This window comes from Lissotriton helveticus, chromosome 2_1 (assembly GCF_964261635.1).
Source record: "Lissotriton helveticus chromosome 2_1, aLisHel1.1, whole genome shotgun sequence".
Lineage (NCBI taxonomy): Eukaryota > Metazoa > Chordata > Amphibia > Caudata > Salamandridae > Lissotriton > Lissotriton helveticus.
In genome coordinates this window covers 1,902,316,125-1,902,328,360 of record NC_136059.1, presented here as the reverse complement: position 1 = coordinate 1,902,328,360, position 12,236 = coordinate 1,902,316,125, and the positions used below count along the sequence as shown (strand labels likewise).

The 12,236-nt window shown below is 42.0% G+C and overlaps 1 protein-coding gene across 1 annotated transcript in view; it reads left to right on the top strand.

Annotated features, from left to right (window-relative positions):
- Window positions 1–12,236, top strand: part of AFG2A (AAA ATPase AFG2A) — a 1,761,034-nt gene that overhangs the window by 556,749 nt on the left and 1,192,049 nt on the right. The window contains exon 11 of the mRNA XM_078676815.1: window positions 4,370–4,579. Coding sequence (XP_078532941.1) covers window positions 4,370–4,579 — 210 coding nt within the window. The remainder of the gene's footprint in view (window positions 1–4,369; window positions 4,580–12,236) is intronic.

Below are 12,236 nucleotides of genomic sequence, written 5' to 3'. Positions count from 1 at the left end.
GTAGGATTCCTCCAAGGTTTTTTAAAAAAGACCCGTAATACTGGGCTTCCAAACTGTCACCGCTGTTTGCACAAATCCCAGGAGGAAACACCATCCTGGACTCTTGGAGGGGGTCATTCATATTCCCAATATACAAGAAAGGGGACAAGAACTCAGCAAACGGCTACAGGCTGGTGGCCTTAATCGATATCGAAGAGAAATACTATGCTGGCCTACTTCTGGAAGATCTCATTGCCTGGACAAACGATAAATCAATCATACCCATCATCAAACAGGCTTTTGCAAGGGCATAGGAACAACTACAAACATGCTTGCCCTGTCCCTATTGGTAGATGGGGCGAAATTAGCAAAACACCCTCTATGTGTTTTATTGACTATTCGTCAGCGTTTGACAAAATCAACAAAAGCATACTCTGGCACAAGCTCAAGGAGATAAAAATACCACCTGCTCTCCTAAACCAGTTAATACTCCTCCACACAAATACGTGGGTCCAAGTCAAACTAGGAGATAGTAAGTTTGTGTCCTGGAAAATCCCAACAACCATGGCGCTCAAACAGTAGTGCATCTTGGCGCCAACACTTTTCAACTTGTATATATCTGATCTATCGTCTGAATTGGGCACTTGTAACTTGCATGCGCCAAACATAGGAGGGCTGCTACTCTCCAACTTCCTGTATGCAGATGATATTGTGCTGGTGAGTCAAACCCCAATTGGCTTTAAACATCTATTAGACACAACCAGTAGATATTCAGCAAATAATGGTTTAACCATCACTTACGACAAAACGAAGGTAATGAGGATTCATCCAAGAAAGGAAACCTCCAAGTTCTGCTGGCCCCTGGCTAACTCAACAATTGAAGTAGTTGACCACTACAAATACTTAGGAGTGATAAAAGACAATAAAGGCGCATTCATCTCACAAAAACATGTCATCAAAAGAGGAGGCAACTCTTATCGCGGCAGCAATGAAATCCATCAAACATATAACTATCGACCCAAATCTTACTCCACTTTTTCAAGTCTGGCAAGCTAAGCTTATTCTGGCAATCACTTATGGGAGCGAGTACTTGAGGGGAAGAGATGCGGCCATACTAGACAGCGCTGTCTCAAGAGCGGCCAGAATGATTTTCAATCTACCTAAGTATGTTTCTCCGGCCCAAATAAGGTTGGAATTCGGCCTAAATAGCCAAGAAATAGCCCGCCAAGGAGCTTTTGCCAAGAGCTGGTACAGGATCAAAAGGGCTCAAGCAGGACCACTGAATTCTTACCTATGGAACGAAATACATCGAAAGAGGGACTGTGCAGCCATGAACAATCTGACAGCATCAAGAGAGCGTCTGGGCCTGGAGGAACTTTGGGCAGCCTCAGGGTCTTACAATTGCTTTAAACAAATCGTAAATAAGACAGTGAAAAAACAATCACTAGTAGAAGACAAGGCGGTATTCACAGAAAGAACCCAGGGATGGTTTGTTGTGCAAAGCTACGTCAAGTCCTCGCCGCAATCCTACCTAGGCGTAGGTTTTGAACAGGAGGAAGAAAGAAAAATATCTTCATCTCCGAATAGGCATCTTGCCATCATTGCCGCACCTTCCCCCTTGGAAGCGATCGCCGGGCCAGTTAACATGTTGTTTATGCAAGGAAGCCAATGAAAGTATATTACACCTTTTGTGCATCTGCAGAGAACTACAAGCTGAACGATGTCAATTACTGAAGCCATTCTGTGTAAGCAAGGAGATAAGAACCTGTGTACAAGCTGTGATGTCATGCCTCGGAGGAAGGAACATTCAACTGGCGTGCCGCTTCGTGCATTTTATGGAAGCGGCTGGGGAGAAACTTGGTTGATAAACGACCGGTATGCTCTATCACTGCAACAAAAAGTTTTTTTAAGTGTCACTTAACAGCAAACAACACATATTTAGGTTGCCCTTCACCCGGACAACATATGCTCCAGCATGACAGTCAATAGCAACCTACTACTGCCGTTGTTCATAAAGCAACTGTCCTATTGCACATTTGCCCCTCCACTCAGAACTGAGTATTTGTTTTATCAAATTTTAACTTTCTAGAGTTTTACTTCCCTCCTAAAAATGCTTAGGAACTGAAAAAGGACAGTTTTAGCAAATCACTTGGCAATCCGTCAACATACTGAGAGGTTAAACCACTTAATGTACTGTATTAGACAACAATTATGGATAACTGCATCATTCATGTTAGTATAATGCATGGATGTTTTATGAAATGTTATAAAAATTAGTCTTAAACCATGAACTTTGCTGCTGTAACTTTTGTTCCTTTTGTTTTTAATGAGAAATTGTAAAGTTTTTTTAAGTATCACTTAACAGCAAACAACACATATTTAGGTTGCCCTTCACCCGGACAACATATGCTCCAGCATGACAGTCAATAGCAACCTCCTACTGCCGTTGTTCATAAAGCAACTGTCCTATTGCACATTTGCCCCTCCACTCAGAACTGAGTATTTGTTTTATCAAATTTTAACTTTCTAGAGTTTTACTTCCCTCCTAAAAATGCTTAGGAACTGAAAAAGGACAGTATTAGCAAATCACTTGGCAATCCGTCAACATACTGAGAGGTTAAACCACTTAATGTACTGTATTAGACAACAATTATGGATAACTGCATCATTCATGTTAGTATAATGCATGGATGTTTTATGAAATGTTATAAAATTAGTCTTAAACCATGAACTTTGCTGCTGCAACTTTTGTTCCTTTTGTTTTTAATGAGAAATTGTAAAGTTTTTAATTGACCGGACAATAAAATATTACTTACTTACTTACTCCCTGTTAAACGATGTGTTCAGATTTGTCCAAACTGTGCACCACAGGGCAAGCGGGGCCAATTTGATCATATCCTCCACGTTCTCAGCCCCAAGTTCTTGATGGACAATGATGTTGCACAAGCAGTCGCCTAAAACCTCGATTTTGTTCACCCTGCAGGGGCTTGATATTGGAGTATCCCCAAATAGCTGCCCCATAGGTGAGGCTAGGAAGGCATTTGCTCCTGTATATCTCCAGCAGAGGGCCACAGGTTTTTTTTCCAATAAAGGAGGCTAAGTTATAGATATACCCAGCTGCACTCACAAATCAGTGTTGTGCCTTAGTGGTGCAGGATCCCTAATTTCCTGTGGCATTGAAGACATCACCCAGAAATGAAAAATTATGCATAGAAACCACAGGGTGGCCTTTCAGATATATGTTACGCAGCTTGTGGTACCTCCTACCGCAGGCCTTGGTAAATGTCTTAGTCTGTTTCGTGGAAAGGCCGAGGGACCCCTTAAAAGGTTAAAACAAAAATCCTGGAACAGCATACTAATGTCATTAAAAGTTCTAGAGATTAAAACAGCATCATTGGCATACAGTAAGACTGGGACCTTTTTCTTGCCAATGAAGAAACCACCTCAGGTTACCTTTGTAGGTGCTGTGCTTAAACTGTTAATATACAGGTAGAACAAAATTGGGGCCTGGCGCACCCCCTTCCTGAGCTTTACACAATACAGTAATAAAGATACTCCATGTACGCCCAAATGTATGAATGCAAATCAATGTATCTATTTTGACAAGAACTACCAGGTATATACAACAACCGCTGGCTAATCAAAGCAACTGTAATATTAACAATAATAGCTTCCAATTACAACTGTATTTAACAAATAGAAAAATGTACCGATATTTCATCTCTTAAAAATCCTGTGTCTCTGTAACTAGAAACCCAATCAATTTTACATGTACCTATGTGAATATTGTTAATCTCTTCAGCATACCACTAAAATGCAGTGTTTAAAATCGCGTGGAGCATCAATAGAACATATGGGCGTTCGAATTTGCCTACAATTTCACAAGACTCCAACTCTACTGTATAGACAGAATAGGCAAAACCGGTCCAAAGGTTGCTTGTGCTCCTGTTTAGAAGATGCATGACCTGGCAGTTTAAGCTGGACTGTTTCTATTGGGGCAGGATCTAGGCTGTGTTGCATATGGGTGGTTCTAGTCTGAGGTGGCATGGAATGCAAAAAAAGATGAGTGGATTGTGCCCCGAGTAATTACCAATGATTGAAACTAACTAAGCAGTCGACCCATCCTTAATGACCAGACTAAAGGTAGTAAACCAGCTCAGGCACATGAAGGAGCTGAGGTGGGGCAAAGCTGAACACCAGGTAGAGTGAGCAGATATTGCAACTGATAGGGGGACAGGTAGGCTTCCTGTACTTGATATGTTGCTTGTGTTGCTGTGTATGTATCTTCAAAATGAGAGTACGATGGCCTATGTCTCCTCTTTAGTATTGTGGATACAATCACACACATATCTATACATACACACATTATGTATTATTTTCTTTTTTTCAGGTGTCCTGGTCAGACATAGGAGGGATGGAATACGTGAAATTGAAACTGAAACAGGCTGTGGAGTGGCCATTGAAGCACCCTGAAGCCTTTATCCGCATGGGAATCCAGCCACCAAAAGGAATACTCCTCTATGGCCCTCCAGGGTGCTCTAAAACAATGATAGCAAAGGCACTTGCCAATGAGAGTGGACTGAACTTCTTGGCAGTAAAGGTGAGTTTAGGGAAAAGGAGCTTGAAGTGTTTTCACCATTCTATTTTGAGTTCATTCTTGCCTAATTATATTTCGTTTTACAAACATGAAGAGTGCCAGTGAAGACAGTAGACTTCTTCTAAGTGTGAGTCATCTAGGATAGACAAAGGGGGAAAGGAGGTGATAAGGGTAATTATAGGGAGAGAGAGAAACAGAAATGAGGCCGCATGGAATGCCATATAAACAGGACAGATGCAGTTTCAGGTTGTGCTGAATTAAGTTGTTTTCTTTCTCTCTCTAATGTAGGGAAATAGTTCCATAGGACTGGACTGCAGATGTCTTTATGTTGCTTCTAGAATCTTGGTAGGACAAACATAAAATCCTCACCAGCTGGTGTCCCAAGGCACGAAGTTAGGTTTGTGGCTCATTTTATGTGGACCACCCTGTGTGTGGGAGAGAAGACTTTAAATTTGAAGCACAGTGATATTTGGGAGCAAATAAAACTGTTTCAAGACCTTAGTTGAGTGATTTTGGAGATTTACTTGGACATTCACCAATACCACAAATACATCATGACTTTTATATGCATGAATTATTATGCAACTTGAATTTGACACAACCACATTTGCCGTAGGCCTATGAAGGGCTACCAAAGCAGGTTTATCCAACTTGTGCTTGTCCTGCTCATGCTCATCAGTGAGTTCGATTTTGGACAAAGTATGTTTCACCTGGTTAACCGGGACATCACGATTGGACCCTGGACTCTGCGCTAGACCCTCAGAAAAGCTTCCAATCAGGCATTTTGCCCTCTATATCACAAATCAGATGTGGGGGCTTTTTGAAGATATGTTGATTTCCTTCTATCACCCTCAAGAAATCCTACTTATAGGATTTTTTAGACCTCTTGTTTACTGAGCTGGTATACAGGGGTAGACTAGAAAGATGTAGTGTTTGTGTTTTCTGTCACTTTTTCCGAAGTGCAATAGGCATGTCCTCATCAGTGCAGCCTTTTCAGATGATGGTGTTGCCTAATTTGGAGGTGCATATAAGTCTTCCACAGCCATGGCCTACACCATTTTGCCCTTGGATACAGGTTTGGTTTATGACTGGGTTTTCCTTATTGCATGTCATCAGTTCCCATTCATCATTTCACCCTTTTGGTCAGTCATTGATGCCAGGTATCTGCCTCCTGCCATGATTTTGTTTTGATAAACTCATGATGGTCAAACAGGGCACTCAATAGTTACCTGAGCACCCCACTCAAAGCTCCACTGCTCCCTGTCTTCCCATTTAAAATGCTGTTCACAAGGAGGTCTAACATTAAAAGTGTGCATTCATTGTAGGTCTCACACTCCAGATCTTCACAACCTCTTCTACTCTACGCAGCTCCCGAACCAGTTGAGCTCTGAACATGGTTCTCAGTGATCCTCTTTTGTCTGCTGCAGTCCTGCATTCTTTTCTACATTTGACATGATTAATGGAAATGTCTCCTTTCCAGGACTGATTCAGCAGTAGCACTCCAGGTTAGTGCTTCTTTTCATGCTGACATCGCTGCAACTCGTGAGCGTCGCTTTGCTGGGTTCCTTTTGTTATTTTCACCATGTTACTGATCTTTCTTACCAGTCTTTGATGCAGGGCCTTATCAATTTTGGCTTCTGTCAGTCTCTTTTACTAAGTATTGCTGCCAACCTCAGCTTCTTCCTCAGTTGCTTTGTTAGCGCCCAGAAGAAAGACTCTGCCCTGAAAGTTTATATCATTCGGCTGTACGAAATATAGAGTTCACTCACCAAACATTCAGAGTTCAACAGGATCCACATGACCAACAATTTAAAGATGCAGTATTGTTTCTGACTCTCAGTCCTGGGTACTCCCGCCAATATGAAGTATAGTAGTTTTGAATCATGGATCATTGTTGATGTGGTGAACTGGATACATAAGAGCAGTCTGAAATGCTCATAAAACAAAAATCCTGCTTTTTGGACACACTCTGGAGAATTGGTGTAATACATGTTGGCACGCTGCCTGAATAAATGTAGTTAAAGTGCTAATCGTCACTGATATATATATACACACGTACAAGAAACTGACCCTCCACAATATAAGACACAAAATTATCAAATCAGAGTTATCAAATTTATAAAAAATATCACAGGAAGTTAAAATGTTTTGAGGTTAATACAAGATGACGAAAACAATGAATGACCCAGGCGCAACCAACCCAGCAACAACACAATTGTTCATACAGACCAGTGCATATCCACACATACACATACTTCCTAAAATATATAGGTTCAACAAATTCTCAACATAGACATTTAAATAAAACAATAGCCTAGTTCTGAAGAAGGTGAGACCCACACCGGGGTCACCCACCGAAACGCGCGTAGGCCTTGCAGTTCTTGTTTCCATCTGATTCAAATAATAATGTCAACAAGAAATGTATCTTGTTAAATGATTTGTACCAACTATTGCTTTCTAGTGATGAAATGACACTGAGTTGATACCCTTATCCCAATATAACTGTGTTGTTCAAAGGGGGCTATTGTTTTATTGAAATGTTTATGTTGAGAATTTGTTGAACCTATATATCTTAGGACGTATGTGTATGTGTGGGTATGCACTGGTCTGTATAAACAATTCTGTTGTTGCTGTTTTGGGTGCGCCTGGGTCATTCATTGTTTTCGTCATCATGTATTAACCTCCAAACATTTTCACTTTCTGTGATATATTTAATACATTTGAAAACTCTGATTTGATAATGTTGTCTTTTATATTGGGGAGGGTCAGTTTCCTATACATGTGTGTATATATATCAGTGACGATTAGCACTTTAACTACATTTATTCAGGCAGTGTGATCTCTCCTTGTTGGCATTACCTACTGAATTAGGAGTGCCAACAAAGCCCACTTCTGTTGCAGAAAATTTGTGATTAGAATTCGATCGTGAGTTATTCTTCCACTCCCCATATTCTGTCAGTGGCCGGATTTTGTTTCTCCCTACTACGTTCACTCATTAATAAACTGGATTTGCGACTCACTGAGACTCGCAGAATCATAGTCCAGACTTGATTATGCTTATGAACTTTATTTGGGCCTACCTTATTATGTGCTCAACCGTCTTTAGATTGTTCAGAATGCTGCTGCCCATATGATCTTAAAGATATCCCGTCTACAGTCAATATCCAGATATCTTAACCCCTTCAGCGCTAATGACAAGGGTAACTCGTCATGGACTTTCCATTGATTTCAATGGAAAGTCAATGGAGCTCATCGAACACCCTTAGCAGCCAAGTGGTTAAATAACTTAATTGGTTGCTAAAAGAGAGACCCGCTCATTCACCTACTTGTCAGCTAAGGTATGGAAGTATATCCCATCAGTTTTATGACATATGTCTTAGGAGGACCATTTTGACAGATAACACAAGACATGGCTTTTCAATGCCTTCTAATTTCTCTTTCTACCTTCTACCTTGCGTTAGCACCATAACACCCTTGGACAACCGTGTGCTCTATAAAACTGTTTATTAATTAATTAATTCATCCTTCTTGACTAATTCCAATCTGGTTTCATGCAAGACTGCAGTACTGAAACAGCCCTGCTGCAAGTGATCGACGATCCCTGGCGTGTACTTGACTAGGGGGAGTCTTGTCTTCTGATTCTACTTGACCTTTCTGCATCCTTTGACACTGTTAATCACAACACTCTCCTAAACACTTTAAAACAGAGAAAGGGCTTGGAAGGCACAGTGCTTAAATGGTTTGCTTTTTTCCTTTCGGACAGATCTCAAGTGATTAAAATAGCGAACAGCCTTTCATCTTCAATGGCTGTAGGTCAAGGAGTCCCTCAAGGATCTATACTCGCACCCACTCTGTTCAATCCTTACTTGGAACCATTGGATAATCTCTTAAGGAAATCTGGAATACTTTATCACCTCTATGCTGATGACACCCAAATCTACCCTAAGGTGTCTTCCTCACACGACATCTCAATCCTCAACTCTAGTCTCAACTCTATTCAAAACTGGATGTTCGCTCATCAACTCATTCTGAATCCTTCCAAAACTGAATTCCTCCTCCTCTCTACCTCACTCTCTCCTCCTCCTGTTCAATCTTGGATTAATAAACTGAACTTACTGAACAACAAACCTATGGTTGTCAACAGCGCTAAATCCCTTGGTGTCATTCTTGACAAAAGGCTCAATCTACACTCCCATATCAATTCCATTGCAAAGAATGCACGTTACCAACTGCACCTTCTCTGGGGGTTTCGACGTTTCGTTCCGGAGCAAGACCTAAAAACCTTAGTCAAATCTCTGGTTCTCTCTAGATTGGACTATTGCTATTTTCTGCTTGCCTGCCTCCCCAAATCTCACCTTTCCCCTCTCAAATCCGTACTCCATTCAGTGGCTTGTTTTGTCATTGGAGCCAAAAAAAGTGACCACATCACACCCATACTTTTTTCTCTTCGAGAGCTTCCCATCAAAGCAAGATCAATCTACAAGCTTGCCTGTATCACCCACAAAGCTTTGCAGACGTCCTCCCCTCGATACCTGGCAAATAAACTTAAAATCTCTGGAGGCTCTAGACCTTCGCGTAATGCCGAAAAATTACTGCTTGAGCCCCCCACCTTCAAAAGGGAAAGATCGATTGCTCAATCCTTCTCAGGCAATGCGGTCAGAATCTGGAACTTGCTTCCTCCACCTCTCCGTACCACCACCTCTACCCAGACTTTCAAAACTGACATCAAATCTCTTCTCTTCCAAAGACACTTCCAGAATTAATAGATCCTTTTTCATGCCCCTCAAGGAAGTTCTTACAATGTTGTAAATATGTAATCTATGCCTGTACGATCCTAATCCTATTGTGTTTTGATTTTTGAGTGACTGCCATCTATTGTTTTATTTTACTTTTTCATCTCTCTCGTTTGTATCTGTACTGTGTAAGTATGTACATTTCCTAATGTAACGTACTTGGTTCTATTGTGAAGCGCTCTGACCCCTTTGGGTAAAGGCCGCTTTATAAAATAGCATTAAATAAAAATAAATAAATAAATCCATCAAGCACCATCACTCCTTGTGACATGCATTGCTGATTGATTTATTTAGATACCTCTCCTGTTCCAGCGGAGAAGGCCAAAAATCTCAGGGCGATCTTAGATAGCGAACTTTCGCTAAATGGACAGGCCAATCGCACAGTTGCAACCTGTTTCTGGCTTATAAGGAAGTAAAAGACAATCTTTCCCTTAATTCCTTTCCCGGTGTGGAATCAGGTGGCCCTGGCAGTGGTCATGTCCAGAGTGGATTATTACAATGCCCTATATGTGGACTCAAATATTAATATCCAGACAAAGTTGCAGGTAGCACAGGACACTGTAGCCAGGGCGTTTCTTGATATTCTGAAACGCCATTCAGCTGCTGTGGGGCTGCGTTAGCTGCACTGTCTCCCCATTAGAAAGCGGATCATGTTCAAGACTGTATTGTATATAAGGCTCTCCATCAAGCGAGCCCTGCTGGGATCAGGGTGGTGTTCCACCACTAGATTGCAAGTAGAAATCTCCATTCAGCCCATTGTCATTTGGTTATCCTGCCTAAAGACTGTAAGCAGAGATGGGGGGTGGGGGGTAGAGCTGTTTCAGTTGCTGCAGCCAGACTCTGGAACTCACTCCTCCAGTCTCTGACTGCGATCAATTGACACCTGCCTTTTAGAAAGGCACTTAGTACCTGGTTGTATACTAGTTAGGTAGCGTCTTATTAGTATCTAAATGTTTGATTTGCTGCTGGTATTTTGCAGACTGCTGTGACTATAGCACCTTGCTACCCATGGGTAATTGTTGTGCTTTATGAAAATAAAAATCTAATCGAATAATAAAAATCAAATCAGGAAAGACTGTGTTCTCTCCAGATTTCCAAATCTCTCAACTGATATACAAGTTACAGAAAAGGACAGTCTGGTGGGCTACCGACTTATTGCTCTTTTAAGTCCTAGAACTTGCAGAGACATCCATGTTGCTTTTAATTACATTTGCATGCGAGATTCAGAGGCTCTATGTTTGTTCTCTATTGTTTGCACTGACTTATTCAGGAACTCTGCTGCCTGATGGTCCATGAACATGTGGACTTTCCCTTCTCGTGTGCGTATCAGCTATACAGGGTACATCATTGCGTATTGGATAGCCAGTTCTCGAAACATTTTCCTAACCTATTGAAACATGCAAGTTGCTTCCTGTACCACTAGTGTGAATCGAAATTTTGAAGCCAGCATATGTGAGATCTCTTAGTTCTCTTATCAACTGAAGTAATGTATTCCGGTCTCGATATCACTGCAGCTTGGTGATAATAGAGCGCAGCAGGGCACCTGGTATCGGCCACGGGCAAGGAAACAAATCGCTTTCTCAACCGTATACATGCAGGGTAAATTCTCCATTTCCAAACAGGGCAGCTAGCATGTATTTGATGTAGTAGTCCATTTTTCCATCCTTACTTGCCTCTGTTAATGCCAAGGATGCAGAGATTACATCTACGAAAGCAAGTCTTCATTGTGCAGTTTTAGAGGTTCTATGTCACCTGTCATCTCTTTTTGTGTCTTAGACTGTTTGTTGGTATCACCCTCCACCTCTGATATGTGTTGTTCTGCCAATACAGGCTGTTTGCTTATCAAGCTGCTCCTTCATCACCCCCAGCCAGTGTGTGACGGCATCAACCTTGCCATCCGTGGACATCAGGCTCTTGTGCATCTCAACCATCAGGATCTGCTTATCCAGCTCAGCATGGTCCACAGCCGCTACCTCTAGATCATTGAGGGAGCTCCATTCCGCACTCTTCTCCTGCGACCTTATGATTGTCTTGGATTTGAACGGCAGTGATGGTTGCCTGTTTTCTACTTTCCCCATGATGGAGAGACATGTGGCTCGAAACAGTTAACATCAATCTATCTGCGCCTAAGCCCCCACAGTCTAGGGTCATGCTGACTAAGAGTTGCAAAGAGTGTTGGGGTTGTGAGCAGTCAAACCTCCCCCTGCCAATCTGTAGAGCAGGAGTCCAGCAGTGGGGTCCCGCACACCCCCATGCTCAGTAGAAGGGTGATGGTCTCAGAGCTGTGTGTTTCAAAGAAGCAATAATGCATATGTACAATTCCCAGGTGTAGAAGCACATCCAGCAACAGGCCTCATAGTGCTAAACTGCAACCTCAGCTTCGGGCATGGGCATTTCATCCAGGGCCATCTCTCACTGTCAGTGTTCTATATGAGACAGACTTTCCATTCAGCACAAATTCTCATTTGTTTTGTGGTTGAGGTTTACTGGGATCACGGCCCGTTCATTGTCCGCGCCGCCAACAGTGATCGCTCGGCCTGGCCCGAAGCTCACCCGAAGCTCCAGCAAGTTAGTCGCGCAACAAGGCAGTCATTCCAGCCTCCTTGGATGCCTCCTGGTCTCCTGGTGGTTGGATTTATGGTCACTCATATTTGCTTGCTTTCTATTGGATGTATTGGATGGCTTTCCTTGTTTCAGCCTGGCCATCTTGTGTTTGTCCCTCTCATTTATTTGGTTTGAATCTGGTTTATTAAGTTTTAAACAGGGTTGAGTCGATTTCTTACCAGGATAAAATGCATTTCCATTGATGCAAAAACACAGCATGTGGAACATTAGCAAATCCTGATACGTTACAGAATGCACATTAC